This window comes from Catharus ustulatus, chromosome 25, assembly GCF_009819885.2.
Source record: "Catharus ustulatus isolate bCatUst1 chromosome 25, bCatUst1.pri.v2, whole genome shotgun sequence".
NCBI classification, from domain to species: domain Eukaryota; kingdom Metazoa; phylum Chordata; class Aves; order Passeriformes; family Turdidae; genus Catharus; species Catharus ustulatus.
The window spans coordinates 4,172,375-4,188,456 of record NC_046245.1 but is presented as its reverse complement, the minus strand read 5'-3'; the positions used below and the strand labels follow the sequence as shown (position 1 = coordinate 4,188,456).

At 48.4% G+C, this 16,082-nt stretch overlaps 2 protein-coding genes across 3 annotated transcripts in view; both read right to left on the bottom strand.

Moving 5' to 3' along the window:
- The window catches only part of BRPF3 (bromodomain and PHD finger containing 3), a 31,482-nt gene extending 28,393 nt beyond the window's left edge, over positions 1 to 3,089 (bottom strand). Inside the window, exon 1 of one of the 2 annotated variants that reach the window (XM_033080144.2) lies at positions 2,416 to 3,089. In XM_033080144.2, coding sequence (XP_032936035.2) covers positions 2,416 to 2,454 — 39 coding nt within the window. In that variant the 5' untranslated portion in view covers positions 2,455 to 3,089. The remainder of the gene's footprint in view (positions 1 to 2,415) is intronic. The other variant, XM_042779990.1, reaches the window with a different exon arrangement.
- An 868-nt stretch (positions 3,090 to 3,957) lies between these two features.
- On the bottom strand, positions 3,958 to 15,870 carry MAPK13 (mitogen-activated protein kinase 13). The gene is made up of 12 exons (XM_033080005.1): positions 14,478 to 15,870; positions 11,103 to 11,232; positions 10,738 to 10,796; positions 9,594 to 9,702; positions 8,548 to 8,577; positions 8,077 to 8,124; positions 7,100 to 7,214; positions 6,713 to 6,784; positions 6,162 to 6,241; positions 5,634 to 5,712; positions 4,563 to 4,739; positions 3,958 to 4,272 (listed from the first exon to the last, which is right to left on the bottom strand). The coding sequence occupies exons 1-12, from the start codon at positions 14,594 to 14,596 to the stop codon at positions 4,193 to 4,195; spliced, it is 1,098 nt and encodes a 365-aa protein (XP_032935896.1). The 5' UTR covers positions 14,597 to 15,870; the 3' UTR covers positions 3,958 to 4,192.
- Positions 15,871 to 16,082: the final 212 nt, after the last annotated feature.

The following is a 16,082-nucleotide window of genomic DNA, read 5'->3' as shown; positions in this document are numbered from 1 at the left end:
CAACCCTTCAGTTTTATTTAGTAGAGTGCATTCCAACAGAAAAGGAGAGCTGACTGAATCAGCTGTGAGCCAGCACCAGCTGAACATCACATTAAAAGCTGTGTAAGCTCATGTGCTCAGAAAATGGCCTTGTAGAGAGAAATCAGGCAAAACATCCCCTCAGCCACATTCACCTGGAAACTCTGACATTTCCAGTGCAGATCTGGACTCTGATCTTAATGGCCTTTTCCAACCTGAATGATTCCATGATAAATACAATTAGTGCAGCAAGTGTCCATCTTTTGAGGGGAAAGCAAATTAGTACTGGCTATTCTGGTCTTCATTCAACCTTTCATGTTTTGTTTCTCTCAGCTGTGAAATGAAAAACAGCCATAATCACGTTTGCAGCCAACACTCTGCTGACCCATGATACAGGAAAAATGCAGAGGATTAGGAATGCTTTCCCTGGTTGCTCAGGCAACAGCAAGACATGGGAATATGAAAAGGTATTACCATCCTTTGTACAGAATCTCACTAGAGTTCTCAGATGTGTTTATCATTTTCTATGGTTTTTTTTCTTTCCCATTATCACATACTTAAAACATGAATATTATTTGTTTAGTCTGCTATCTAAAATGTGAAGATGTTAAATAGGAAAATAGATGATGTGTCTTTTTCCTACAGAATGAAATAAGTAGTTTTTTAAGAGGCTGTGGAAATTTTCCAAATTGTGCACTGAAAGGTTTCCAGGTGGTATCCAAAACACAGCTACTATTATTGCTCTTAAAATATCTCTAATTTTGTGGCATCTCTTAAGAAAATAAAATGATCATTCCCTCATCTGCTTTTTTCCCACCTACATGTGCAAGTACCTAACAAATAGGCCTCATAAAGTTGCAACTTCACAGACCTAATTACCTGTCAAAATAAACTTAAAGGGAAAGATTCTTTCTGAAGGCTTTATTTTCCAAATTAAAAAAAGATGCTTGCAAGTCAGAAATGAATGTAAGACTAGCAAGTAAATAGAATTCCAAGTTAGACATCTGTATGTCATCTGAGACAGGCACAGAAATTCCATCCATATATCCATGTCAATTTTTATCACACAAACACAGTACAAACAGCAAACACATTTTTGGCTGGCCTGATTTATGGAATTTTGGACTGCTTAATGGCTGAGGGATTTTTATCACTTGGTTTTGTATTTTTAAGTATGTAAACTATACTTGTAATGAAAGGAATGTCCATGAATTATGTGTCAGTGTGAGTCATCCACCAGGCACTGCTGCACCTCTGCATGAGGTAATTCCTGCCCTGACTCACAGTGTCTGTCAGGGTCACACCCCCCCTCTTTGGTGCTGATTTTGAAGGATTCCAGCCTTGGCCTGAGTCACTGGCTCTGTCAAGCAGGTGTTTCTCAAACTCCTTTCAGGAAATGTCAATAGGATTTCCCCCACACCTCTCCCTTCTGGTGTTCATTGAAACACATCCTCGGATGCCAGGAGCTCTGGGATGGTTGGTCTGTGCAGATACTCCACTACCAACCTCCTACATTTTCTACTGTCTGAGTTCTTGGATGACACATACCACAAAAAAACCAAACATGAATGCACCTCCAGGGCTCCTGGGCTTACAGAGCACCTGCTCCCCACATTTGTTGGGGTATTGGGCAATCCTTTTGCACAGTGTTCTGTCACTGTATGGGCTTGGTGGGTGAATGAATGAAACCAGAGCATGGAGCCCACACAGCAGCTGTTGGGATTGCTCTTGCAATTTCAGAGCATTCAGGGTGAGTGTAAACCTGAGAAACCCAGAACCCAGTCCCTGAAAGTGAGTGTATACTCAGCAGAAAACTGATGCTGAAGAGCCTCTACATGCTCTCCCTAAAACAAGTGAGACTGATGTTTGCAAACCCTGTGTACCCTACTCAGTTCTGCTCACAATTGTTCTTCTCACACCTATTAGTATCACATATCCCCAGTGCCTCTTCATGCTTGTCCTCTCTCAGACATACAATTCCCAAAGAGCATTTTAAATTATTCTTTAAGACTATCCAAGTCCCTTTTCAACTACCAGCAGAGTGCTCAGTACATTCCTTTATCATGAGGATGTTTTCCCCCTAAGCCATCATTGCTGAGACAGAAAACTCTTCAGGTCTTGCTATTCCCTTTTGAAAGAGGGCAAGATAATTAAGAAATACCCTGCATTCCCATTTACAGTGGTTCATGAGTGTCTCCATGGGTTCTTTGCCTTAACAGATTACTTTAGAGACGACTTTCTGAAAGAAAGCTCTCTAAAGGTCTCCATAGATGTACTCAAATTTATCTACAAGACTGGGCTTTTCAGACTTCTCTGCCTCTCCATGTCCAGGGTTGCACACAGTCAGGAGGGCAGCCTGCTTCACCCACAGCCCTGGAACATCTCCCAAACACACACCTGGACACTGACCCTCCACTGCAAAGCACCAAGCCTCATTTTACCCTGGCACAGGCAGCTCTGGACATCTGCAGCTCTCTGAGATGTCAATGGCAGCTGCAGAGAACTTCTGTCCAACCTCTGTTCAAGATTATGCACGTGGCAGCCAGGTCAGATTCAAAAGGACAGCATTGCAGCTGCAGTTTGACAGATGCAGCTAGAATTCCCTTCTGCCATTCAAGTTAAAGCAAGGTTGTTCCTTAGCAAGAGGAAAGGATGAAGCCTGAATCTCATCAAGCTGTGTTTTTCAGACAGAGTCAGCAGACATTACTGCATATCCCCCAGCCTAGCTCTTTACAAAAGAAAGCATTGAATTTCCAGGGAATTGAGGACACATCACAACAGTTCTGTGCTCACTGTCCCTACCTAAGAGAGGAGCCAAGAGAAACCTCCTCTTATCATCCTGGACCATCTGTGCAGCTGCAGCAGGCAAACATCAACACCATCCTATCAAAAACTGCAGTCACTGCAGGGTTATCATGTGCTGCATGCCATGAGCTGCAACAGGGAGGCAGCCAAGCACCATGACATCACTGTGCCCAGTTCCCAGTGGAGAAGAGAGCTCAGAAAATTCTGGAAATGTTGCAGTTTTCCCATATTTGTGGTCTGTAAGCAAAACTGAACATTACTTAAGAAGAAAATTAGAGAGTACTGAAAACAAACAACGTGGCTAAACCAAACCAAACCAAGTCAGCAGCTGCAGAAGAGGGGGAGAGTTGAGAATCACTGTGGGTATTACTGAGGTCAAGTAACTTCTCAATACTGTTCTCTGGTCCTGAGAACTCTGTGCTCTGAGACAGAGAAGGCACTTGGCTCTGGGCACAGATCCCTTGGGATGGACTTTGGCATGATTGGCTGAACGTGCCTGATCACCATAGGGAAGAAGGTTTGCAGTCCAAAGGTGTTATCACAACCAGCAGCTGTGTCTGCACTATCAAGTAACTGGATTGATAAGCTGTGGATCTGCAGATACTCCAGTTTCAGCACAGGCTGGAAAACTTCCTGCAGATCCATATTCAAACCAACTTGTGCAGCTGCTTGGGACTCCCAGTCTGGCACTGTGGGAAGGGCCTTGAATACCCAGGCTGTGCTTGCTGCTGGCAGTGAGGAGGAGACACCACTGATCAAATCCCAGGGAATGAAATAAGCAGGGGAAAAATTGAAAAAAAAAAAGAGGCAGTGGCTCTTTGGAGGGGAAGCATCTGAGCAGAATTGTGTGTACAGGATGAGAGGATGAGTTTGTAGCTGCTCTGAACACAGGCTGGTCCCCTGGAGCTCTGTGACTGCTCAGGGAAGCAGGACACAGCCAGAGTGAGATTGGTTAAGATCTTGTTATGCTGAAATTCAGTATTTCTGATCCTTTTGCTTAGGACTCACTTCCTTTTTCTTTATCTCATCCATAATTAATGTACTGAACCCTGTGCTTGAAAAGACTAATGAGAAAGAATTAAACCCCTCCTCTCTCAAATGGACAAATACAGGGAAAAAAAAACAAACACCAGGTAAAATTGTCCCAGTTAAAGTTTCAACAAGAATATATTTGTCTTTTATGTTTAAAACTATCTGGGGTGCTTCCCCTTTAGTAGAACAAAGTCCAATGCCCACAGTACAGTGTCATCCTTGTGTTGGCACACGGAGAGAGGTCCCACAAGCCAAAAGTTGGCCACCAGCAAGGCAGTGTGGAGTGAATGTGATGTCCTCAAGGAGAACTGAGTCCCAGCCACAGCTGCAGCCGTTGCTATAATGACATCCCACTTCTCTTCTTTGAGTCCTTCCGTGCAATGGGACTGAAGGTCAGGATCTCCTTGTAAATGTGCTCTTGAAAAACAGAACAAAATAACTATGAGTGTGTGATTTTAGAGGACACAAATAAAAGTTGGAGTGTTGGATGTGCAGAAAAAGGCAACCAGTGGCAGCTGAGAGAGAGAAAGGAGAGAGACAAAAATGTCTGCCTGAAGAGCTGAAGGATCTTTGCTGAGTGTATGAAAACAAGAGATCTGTGCACTGCACTGAGGCATCAGCAGGCACAGCCTTCCTCAGCATCTGTGCAGGAAAGCAAGAGGGGTAGGAAACTCCCATGCTAGACTCAAAGAAAATAAACTTCTTACTTTTCCACTCCTCTATTGAAAGCTTCTCATGTTCCAGAGAATCATCATAGGAGTGCTGTGCCTCTGTCTCCTCCTCAATATCCCGGAACTGCTCGAAGTAGGGGTGAGCCAAGGCCTCTGTTGCCGTGAGACGCTTTTCCACATCCAGCTGCAACATCTTGTCCAGCAGGTCCACAGCTGTAGAGGATGGGAACAGGGCTAGGCAAGGTGCAGGGGAGCACAGGCACCCTGTGCATGAACCCTGCAGGTGTGGCACTGGTGTTTCCAGTGTTTCATCTCCAGCCTGAGCCCTGCAGAGATTCCTCAGCCTGGCCGAGGCAGCAAGGAGCTCCCATCAGAGGAGATGCAAAGTTTGCTCAGCAGCAGCCTCAGGGAGCTCTTACTAACAGAAGTTCAATTGTACAGAAATAACAAATTAGACTTGAATAAGCCTTGCTGCACAGATTGGGCTGTAGAAATATGAGGAATAGGCCAGTAACCTCAAGATATTTTTCAATTTTAATTATTTGCTTTCATTCAGAGCCTTGCATCTCAAAGGAGTTTTAACTTGAATAATCTGTATAGAAACCTATACATCCCTGGTAAAGGGGAGGGCAGCAAACTCAGATGCTGTCTACTCTGTCAGCCCCATTCTCACTTGGTTTTAACATTTTAAAACTTTCTTCCATTCAGTTTCTAGAAGTGTTTTACCTGCTCTCACCTCTAACCTGGGAAGAGACCTCTTTCTAAGAGTTTAATTCTTACCCAGAAAATTTCTCTTTGGCTGTCTCTTAAGTATTTCTAGATTCAGGTATTCAACAAACAGTATCTACACTGTACTTAAAAATACACATATATATTTAAATTGTACATGGCCAAGAACAGCAGAACATTGCCATTGTAATGCCAAAAAATAGATAATTCTGCTTTTAATTTATACATATTTTCCCTGAGGAAGGGCAGGAGCACGAACTGCAAGGGAAAAAAGTAGCAAAAAATTATGAGAAGGAGAAATAAAAGTTGGGGCTGTGGCAGTGAGCTTGCCTCTTTTCCAGCTGTGAAAACTCGTAAGAAATGCTGGAGATTACTTACCCTGAGGATTTGCTTTAGGGAAAAGCACAGACAGATCCTTCTTGGGGATTTTAGGAAGGGAATTGATATAACTTTTTGCCTGAAAGAGGAAGGAAAGCACAGTTACTGCACATGGACAGTGTGAAATACAGCTTCAGTCTCAGGGCTCTGATGAGCAAAGGCAAATGAAGAGAAGAGCAAAGCATCCCAGATGTCCCACTTCAGCAAGCAGTTTACAAGGAACTATTTTTATCAGACAAGACAGAGAAATACTTCTGTTCTAAGAGCCAGGCTGGAGAACAGAGAGGATTGGTGCTGCAGGGACATCAGGCCCCTCAGTGGGATCCCTGCCGAACACAGCTGTTCCCAAAGCAGCACCAGCTCCATCAGATGTGCCACCAGCACAGGGAAATGCCATCCTTGCCCAGGGGAAAAGGCTGCTGCACTTCCCTGCTGCTCCAGAGGCAGCAGCTCTCCCATGCCCAACATTAACCAACCCCTTCCCTGCCACCTCTGCCAGCAGGACCCAACTCCACGGAGCTTCCTTACCGCCTTGTCCTCCAGCTTCTCCAAGAAGTCCTCTCCTGGGTGCCCTGTTACCTTCAGGATCTGGGTCAGCTGATCCAGGTCTGGCAAGCTGGGTTAAAGATCACCCTTTGAGGGGCAAACCCTGGACACCCCCACCCCAGCTCAGCCTGAGAGAGCTCCATTAGCTCATGGTACAAACCCACCACGGTCACACAAGGAGAGATTCATTACACTGGCAAGAAGAGCTCCAAGCCTTTCTTCCTGGCATGCCATTTCCATCCACAGATCATTTTTCTGGCACAACCATGCCAGGACACACATCCATGGGCTTGGAAGGATATGCAAAGCTTTGGGAATGGAGCTATGGCCACACAAGGTTGAACAGCTGATGAAGAAACATGCCACCACAGAGCTGTATTTCTCTTTTCCTCCCAAAAAGACTGGTCCTTGTGGTTACCTCCTGATAAACCAGACTGACACCTGTTTTTTTCAGTAGCCTTGTTCATAAAAACCCTTTCACACACACAGAATTATTACTCTGCTCAGGAAAAAGGTTCAGCTTGAAAGGATACAGTCTTTTCCTTTAAAGAGTGTTTTCCCAGTCAGCATTTCTGCCATGATACAGCCAATAGACCAGATATCCACTGTTCAGAGAGAAAAAAGGAGGGGGGGAAAGGAAGAGGGGAAAAAAAATTAAAAAGGCAGCAGTGGTTGCTGGGGCTGTCGCTTTTGCTGTTGCTTGCAGCAAGCACTGATTTAAATTTCATTCCCTCCCACCCTCCTCTGTTTTTTCTATGCTGCTAAAATCTCTGCTTTCATCATTTCCTGGGAGTTGTGCAACATGTCTGGTACCTGCTCTACTCCAGGGAACACTGATGATAAAGAGGAAAACCAGCTGGACAATTCAGTGAGATTTGTGAGCTCATCACCAGGAGTCACTGCTGGGCAGGGCTGCTCACCTGTCTGGTTGTAATGCATCCAGTTCAGGATGACTTCTGGGGCTCTGTACCACCGTGTGACCACGTAGCCAGTCATCTCAGCATCAGCCTGCCTGGCCAAGCCAAAATCCAGGATCTGCAGTGCCAAAGGAAGAATAAGGAGAAGGGAGGGCAGGAGAGAAAAGAGGAATCCTATGGGCAAGTGAGACTCTACTTGTAAGAGAAAATGGAGTAGCTGCAATCAGATAATAACAAAGCTCCAACTACACCACAGACACCCATGGGATGGTGCAAAGAATTAATGTGTCTTAATTCCACTGTAAATTGGAAGCCAGCTGCAAACCCCAGCTGAAGGGAAGGATCAGTGCTCTGTGCTCCTTGGAAGGCCACTGCCTTTCTTGAAGCTCAAGTTTCGAGTCAATGTGCTTTACTGGAACTGCTCTGTGACCTGGTGGTGAAGGCATGCTCCCAGCTCACCACAGCTCACCCTTTCCTACAGAACACCTGGCAGGTGACACAGCATGGCCTCTCCCTCAATGCTGAAGGTGAACAAGCTTGACCCAACCTTTATGGGCAGCAGAGCCACTCCCTGAAATATTTATTACAGAAAATGCATGCTAGAGCACCACACCAGCCACAGAGCAACCCTGAAAATGATTTTGTCTGGAATCACAGCCACAGTGCCCATGAGAACCTGCTGCAGCTGAATGCAGTTACCCCCCAGGGACCATTCACCTGCTGCAAGCATTGCTCAGCAGTGCTGAATTTCTCTAGGAAGTCATTACACACTGCCATCCACGAGGATTACAGTGACAGAAGGCTCATTTGAGGTCTTGTGTCCTGATTCAGCAAGTGACATCAGCAGGGGAGCATTTCCCACTGGAAAAGGCCTGGAATGGAGGCTCAGGAGGGAAGAGGAAACATCACAGTGCCAATTTCCTGCTGCCAGAGCAGTTCTTCCACGAGCTGATGTGCTGCAAAGTGCCTTTGCCACCTACCTTCAGCTGGCAGTCTTCATTCACAGCCAGGTTACTTGGCTTCAGGTCCTACAACAGACAGGAGCAGAAAAATTGGATGTTTCAAGTTGCAATCCATCAACACAACTCTCAGTTGAATCTCTGCTTGTCTTTGATGTGGTTCCATAACACCCCAGGTTCAGTATCAATTCAGCAAGTGCCTGCTATACTGTACAGCTTTAGGCTACTGTTTGATTCTTTTCTGAAAGTCTTCATTCAGAAAGCATCATAGCATGCTTCTCAGCTCATCAGGAAATACAGCATTTTCTCAAAATACTGCATGAATTAGCAAATCCAAACATATATAGGGAGTAGGATGTAAAAGAGAGCAGGCAGGGTGGAAAATTAGAGCAGACAGTGCTATTAGTGAAATGATGGTTAGGAATTTATTAACTTTATGACCATGCTGTGTTTCTCAGACAAAAATCAGAACAAGAGCACACATGAACTTACCCTGTGGACGATGCCAGCTGAATGAATATACTGCAACAAAAAGAGGAGCCACAATGTGATCACCAGCAGACAAAATTTTCTGTTCTCCAGCAGAGAAACAAGAGCTACAAACAAGAACTTGCTGAGAACAAACCTCTGCAGCCTTCTACAGGTCCCTGGCCCCTAGGACAGCAGTTTGAAAACAAATTTCTGCCCCAAATTACTGACAGTATTTACAGTGCTATTCCCAGTCTAAAGAAGTTGCACAGAGCAGAAGAGGAGGGATGAAGTAAAAGCTCCTTAAAGCAAGTACAACAACAGCTTCAAACTATCAAAGTCATCAAGGTTACAGCAGATGACATGAGAACATGGTTATTTTGGGTGTTCAAAAAAATAATCTCAGCCCAAAACCAAAAAATTGCAAAACTGACTACAGGGATTTTAGCACACCAGTCAAACTTTCTGTCTGTTCTTTCCCCCTTTAATTAAACTCAAGGTAGCAGTGACCTGGGCAGAGGTTATTTAGGTGAACCCCTTGATGCCTGTAAGCCACTGCTGTGACTCCAGGTGAAGGATGTGAGAGGACAGCTGGAAAGCTCTGTCTCTACACCCCAGAGTTTGCAGTGATTGCTTTCAGCCCCCTCAGAGCCAGTTTCAGGAACACATTCCTTCCTTATGCTGCTGAATAGGAAATCATTCCCTCTGTGTTCTCCCCTGAGAGCCTGTGACAGGCTCAGAGAAGCTCCTGCTGCTGCCAGCCTCTCCCTCTCTGTGCAGAGTTTTGCTGGGGGTTTGGGCAAGGCAGAGAGAGCAGCAAGTGCTGCCATGGAAGAACCATCCCAAGGCCTGTGGCTGCTGCTTGCTTTGATACCCAACTGACTGATGTAACCAAACTCATTTTATTGATGTGTGCTGAACAGGAATGGTTCAACAGCCAATACCTGTCCTGAGGGGATGCCTGAACTCCCCAAATCCTCCTGTACAGTACTGGAGGGGAGTTTAGGGTCAACCCAGAGGTGACACAGAGGAGACACAGGGAGTCACTAAACTCCTCCAGCCCCACCTACCTTCAGCCCTTTCAGCATTTGGTAGACCAGGTACTGGATCTTTTCGTCACTGAATTCATGTCCCATGATCTTTTGTAAATCTGTCCGCATGTATGGCATCACCAGGTAGCTAAAAGGCAGTAAGACAAGGCCCTGAGTCTGGAAGAAAAATGCAGGGGACCAGGCTAGCCTTGTTCTCACTTGGTTTGGTTTTTCTGGCTGTGTAACTCACTGTAGGAAGAGGAGTTGTTGTGACTATTCCTGGCTAACTAGGACATCCTGCAGAGCAGCTGGAATTTCAGCCTGTTCTGAAAATTGTTCTTTCTCCTCCCCTGAAAACAGATATCTTATGTCAAGTAAGAACAAGAATCTTCAGGATCCTGAATTAGTTTAGACCTCCAGTGAAGTTCAATTTTGGACAGCCTTTCACCACCCAGGAGCTGAAACATCTTACACAGCAAAGCAGCTGCACTGGCTCCCAAATTTGTCATTGTCATGTTCTCCAGTCCTGCCTCAGAAGACAACATCCAGCTTCCTTCAGAACCTGCCTGCTGAGGCTGCTAATTAATTGATGGTCTTCCTGCAGGAACTGCTCTGAGAACCTTCAAATGCTCCTCCTGCAGTTTGCTGAGCCATCAGCCAAACCCCAACCCAGGCACACACTGCTCACTGCAGGGATGGGCAAGGGAAAAGGACTTGTCCAACGTGACCATGAACACGGAGAGAAATGCCAAAAAATTAATTGAGAAGAGCCAGAATCAAGCAGAAAAGAAGGACAGATCTTTCAAATTCTAAGTTGCATTGCCCTGAGGCCTAATGGACAATACTTCTCCATTGTGAGTGCAGCCCCTTAGCTCAGCAGTCACCCAGTGCATGGGTCACCCTGTGTGTGATGCACCATGGAATGCAACACATCCTCATTGCACGGGTTGGTCTGTGCATGCTGTGGTGTCCCAGCTGTGAGCAGGGCTGGGATCTGTTCACGTGTTCTGGGTGTGTCAGCCATGGGAGCTGATGTGTGCTCCTGGTTCTCTGTGTTATTTGGGGATGCCTGGATTCTAGTCTGGTCCCTTTGCACCTCAGCCCCCTCTGTTATGCTGCTGCTAAGACACAGCTGTCTTGGAAAATAGTTAAGTCTACACAGAGCAAACAACTCCAGACTTACAAGTCCTGGAACCCCTGGTAGGAGGCAGTGGAGGTGAAGACATCAAGCAGCCCAATGACCTGAGGAAGGAGAGAAGCCCACATTTAAATCTGGAAAGCATCTGCTGTGCACAGAGAATTCCATCTGAGGAACCCAGGGACTCCTCACTGATGCTGCACAAATGTTTTCTCTCTTACTAACACCTGGGCTCACCCATTACACACTGCTCCAGCCTGGGCACACAAACAGGTCACAGGTAAACCCTGAGCCTGCCTGCACATACCAAATATCAATTAAAGCACAGGTGATGCCACCAAAAAGGACTTGCTCCCAGGTGGCAAGGAAACACCCCTGTGTCAGCAGGAAGGGGAGAAATGAGCACTCACATTCTCATGCTGCATGTGCTTCAACAGCATCAGCTCTCTGTAGGCTCTCTTGGCAAAGATCTCGGACTGGAACGGGCGGCACAGCTTCTTGATGGCCACTTTCTCCCCTGTCTTCTTGTCTATGGCTGAACTGCAGCAGGCAAAGAAAAAGCCATTCTGATGTCAGCAGTATGTTTGAACAGATTCTGCAACCCCACAGGTCCTCTCCTAGAGAAGAGCTGGTTCCTGTGCTCACAGGACAGCACAGGAAGGTTCTTTGAGAGCTCAGAGGAGCTCTGCACACAGAGATGTTGCCCTGTGTGGCTTTGGGCAGCACACCACAGCCTGTGCTCTTTGAGGAATGAGGTGGGACACCAAGAAAAGCATGAGTGGCTCATCTTTATTCCCTTCAACCTGCAGAAATCAGCTGTGACAGAGCTGAGAGAAAAGTGAAACACTTTTAAATGGTTAAAGGTCAGAATTAGTTCTAACTGCCTTCTCCTTCCTTAATGTGTGGAGATAAGGGAATAAAGGAGTGGAAATTTCTGCTTTGCCATCTGCTTGGAGGTTGCTGTATTTCAGGGCAGCCAGCTGCCTTCACTGTGTTCTGGAGCTGAGACAGTGGATGTCACATGTTGAAAATGCTGCTGCAATTAATCCTGCTGTGTTCAGAATCCTTGATTACACATTCGCAGGTCTGCCTGAAAATGAGACTCTCCTCTAAAGCTGCTGAAAACCTGTTCCAGCAGCCATTGCTGCAGCCATGCTGTGCTATTCCTGCTGGTCACAGTGGCTGTTTGCAGCTGGACACAGCAGCTGTGACAGTTCCTCTTCCTCTGGAGGCTCCTTGCTCAGATTGCAAAGGAGGGAAGGGAGGTCCTCAGACAGGCAGCTGTAATTCAGGGTTCTCAATGATGTTTTCCAGGGGTGTCTCAGCCCCTCCTTGATCCTTCCCAAGAGATAAACATGAAAAAAAGGCTTTTCCTTGCCAAATTCCCCTGTGGATTCCCTGAGCAGTTCCCAGTGCTTCAGAAATCCCTATCCCACCTCCCACAGGAACAGGAGAGCTGTAAATCATCATGTTCAATCCCATGGCTTCCAGCTGCATCCTCCAGCCTTGCACTGACAATTATGGAGTCAGGGAGTGCAGGAACAGCTACACAAGGCAGCTGAAGTGCTGAAGATGCGCAGGGTGTTGTAGGAGGACTCTTAGTAAGGTTTTGTCTCCATTTCAGGCCTTCAGCAGATGTCAGCAGAGGGGACAGCACTGCATCCTTGGAGGAGCCAGGAAATAGAGGAACAGACTCAGACCAGGGAGTCAAACTGCAGAATCCAAGAATCCAAGGCAGATTTCCCGATGTGAGGAGGCTGCTGAGCTACACCTAACCCCAGCCCCCAACACAGGAGAGCTGCTGGTGGAGCCTGAGCCTGCACAGCACAGACAGTGCTGGTTACAGCCCTGCCACAGTCCCAGCCCAGAGCCCACTGAGTTGATGCAGCTGGGAGAGCCCCCGTGCTCTCCCCAGCACAGATGGAGTGAACAGAGGCAGTTTGGGGTGACTTCAGGCAGGCAGAGCTGTGTCCCTGCCTTGGCTGGTAAAAATTGGCAAGACCAGCATTGGAAGGGTCAGAAGATTCTTTTTTCATAATTACACTACAGAATTTGGCAAATTGATAATGGCAGAAAGAAGCCTTTGCTGTTTCTCCCGAGTTGCTTTCTCAGCTGCTCAAGAAGGTGTAAAAGCTGCTGCTGCATAACGCTGCAATAGGAAAATTTCTCAGCAATTCCCAGCAGAGGACAGCAAATCCTAACTCCACATTTTCTGCCTCAGCTCAGGAATCAGCACTGAGCCCTCCCTGCTGAGGTCTGTCCATTCAAACCCAGCACAGCACCCTCCTCTCCCTCCCTCTTCGAGAGCTCCAGAGCAGCAGAGAGTTTTACAGGGACCAGTAAAGATTCCTTTTGATGTCTGGTTTTCTTCATGTGAGCAAGGAAACTTGAAAGGATTTCTCTGTTCCTTTTTTTTTTTTTGTCCTGTCTTTATTTTTCTTCCTGATTTTCTCTATGATAAAAATCAGAGAACACTGTACAAATACAAATTAAAAGTCAAGTCTAATCCTGCCTAATTTTACAGAACTTACTTAAGAAGCTAAATGCATCTGGGCAGCCAAGGGGGTGCCTCTCTGTAAACTGGAAGCTGCAGGAAAAGGACAAAACCTGGGCACCAGGGTTTCAGGATTAGTGCCAGCAGCAGGCCAGACTTTGCCCGACACACCTTTTTTTATTATTATTTTTAGCTCAGTACGTTATGAAATAAGGGCTCTATTCAGATGCTATCAATGGATCGTTTCATATTTAGCATTTCAGAGTTGCCATCTCTGGCTCGTCAGTGTAAACCCAGCGATTCTGACTCGTGCTTGCTCTTGCTTCAGGCAGCTTTGCCCGGCTGGACCATTAACAGCAGCTCCTGCTGCTCTTCTGTGTGCTGGGGTTTCTCACCAGCCTGAAGGAAGTCCGAGTCTGTTCCTGATCCTGGTTTACAGTAAGTCCCATCCACTTTATGATTTCAAACTGGAAGCAGTACCAGGGTGGGGGTTGCATTGTCCAGCTGCTTCCTCCTGGTGCCGAGCAGCAAGGACAGCCTGTTCCAGCTGCCAGCTCTGCAATCACCCACAAATCACTCCCAGACAGCCAGGTATTCCCCCACCTCCTGCCGGTGCTGCCAGACAGGAACCTTCAGGTGAGCTCGAGTCCAAAGCAGCTCAAAATCTGCCTGACTCCGGTGCCGAGGTGACCCTCGTGCCAAAGCGTCCCCAGTACCGAGGTGACCCCGGTACCGAAGTGACCCCAGTGCTGAAGTGACCCCGGCGCTGAAGTGACCCTGGTGCTGAAGTGACCCCGGTGCTGAAGTGACCCCAGTGCTGAAGTGACCCCTGTGCAGAGGTGACCCCGGTACAGAGGTGACCCCGGTGCTGAAGTGTCCCCGGTACAGAGGTGACCCCGGTGCTGAAGTGTCCCCAGTGCCGAGGTGACCGCAGAGCCGAGGTGACCCCGGTGCCAAAGTGACCCCGGTGCCGAGGTGTCCCCGGTACAGAGGTGACCCCGGTGCCAAAGTGACCCCGGTGCTGAAGTGTCCCCAGTGCCGAAGTGTCCCCAGTGCCGAGGTGACGCTCGGCTGCCCTGGCATCGCTGCCCACCCGGGCTGACCAAAAGAAGCAAACATTTTCTTTCTTCAAGCGAGCGAGTGTCCAGCCGTGCTGTGGAGCAGGGCCAGCCTGTCCCCATCCCTCATGCAAATGTCCTTTTAATGGAGGGGTGCTGCCAAGCGCCTCCTCGTTTCCCCCCCGGCGCGGAAGCCCGAGCAGCCCCGGGCGCTGCGAGCAGCCCCCACTCACCAGACGGAGCCGTAGGCCCCGGAGCCCAGCGGGTGCAGGCATGCGTATCTCCTGGGCAGCTCCCAGAGCGTGTTGTTCACCTCCTGTCTGTAAAAGCCTCTTCTCCTTGCGATGTTCATCGCCCGGCGGGTGCGGGACAGCCACCCCCCCAGAGTAGTGGAGTGCGGGAGGGCTCCTGGGGTGAGAGCGGGACAGGGAGGCTTCCTGCGCTGGCGGAAAAGGCTCTAGCACGTTTCCTTCTCTGTTTTCAGCTGCTGAGAGCGTGAAGGGACATGTCTTTGGGCCCTCCTCCCTCCGCCTCCACATTGGAGAGGTGAGGCATCAGGTTTCCTGACACGCCTCGGTGCTGTGCAGGTGCCTCTGGGCTCTGTGCACAGGAGCTGAGCCCGGCCCGGGCACGCCTCTGTCATCCACAGCTCCTGCTCTGCTGCTCCATCAGCCCAGAAATATCCTCACGGGGTCGGACAGGGCTCGTGAAATCCCTCCTCCAAACAAGGGGATGAGTAAGGACTCGTCGAGCCGGGGAATCCGAGGGACAAGCCACAGCACCGCGTCACACTCAGGGGACATCCTTCTTTCAAAGGCAATGGCCAGCTCCAGGCCGTGACCGAGGGCACCACGGGGACACAGCGACGGCGATTTTCTCCCAAGCCCGGCTCCCAGCAAGCTCAGGTTCTCCCAGTGACTGCTGCGAGGGGTTTCAGGAGCAGCTGTAGGATGGGAACAGTTTGTGCCCCGGGCTTTGCTGGGCGCGGTTTCATCTCCTGCAGCAGCTCAGCCCTGCCTGGCTCTTCTCGCCGTGTGTGACCGAGCAGCCCAGCACACCCAGCCCAGCACACCCAGCCCCGCTGGACCATTCCTGGTGAGCAGAGAGCACCTCAACATTTCACTCCAGCATGAGGCTCAGGTGGGGCTCCCACACAGGAGGTGCATCCTCCCCAGTCCCCAAAGGAAGTGACTAAGCCGAGCCTTACCAAGCCAGCCTAGCGGCTTGCACAGTTCTACCCCAGCAGCTCTGCACCCTGCCCGGAGCCTCTGCTCCTTCTCCTCGAGCAGCCCCAGCAGAGCCTGGTGCTCACAAACACAGCCCGGGCACCATGGCAGTGTCTGCACACCAGCCCTGGCTGCAGCAGCACAGCCCGGAAATAATCCACGGCTTGGCTGGGTCTATAAATACACCTGTGAGCCAGAAGTGGCACAGCAGAAGCTCCTGGTCCTTAAGCAAACATGTAACTCCTCATTTGATGAGCACAGCCCCGGCAATCAGAGCCCAATTAGGGAGTCCTGAATAGCTGGGGCGTGGCTGGGCTGTACTGAGATGAGTTGACTTCAGTGACCAAATCAAACAGGAAACTTCAGAATCATGGAAATCTTTAGGTTGGAAAGGACTTTCAAGGTCAAGTCTAACTGTGAGGCCAACTCTAAGTCCACAAAAAAAACCGTGGTGGGATTACCCAAAAATCCTCCTCCAAGTGCAGCTGGGGGTGACAATCAGGGTTACAATTTTGACCGTGCTTCTCTTCTAGTAATAAACATTTCATCGTGGGCCTACCTAAACTCCCAGCATGTTGTTCCCATCAGTGATGGCCCCAGCACTGGCTGGAG

Bases quoted from the DNA above. Each gene is read 5' to 3' on its own strand.
- MAPK13 (XM_033080005.1), bottom strand. From the start codon at position 14,596: ATGAACATCGCAAGGAGAAGAGGCTTTTACAGACAGGAGGTGAACAAC. The intron at 5,713-6,161 runs GTAAGGAAGCTC...TTCCTCTTTCAG, and splicing joins AGAAGCTGGAGGACAAGGCG to GCAAAAAGTTATATCAATTC. The intron at 4,740-5,633 runs GTAAGTAATCTC...CATCCTCTACAG, and splicing joins CCCTAAAGCAAATCCTCAGG to CTGTGGACCTGCTGGACAAG.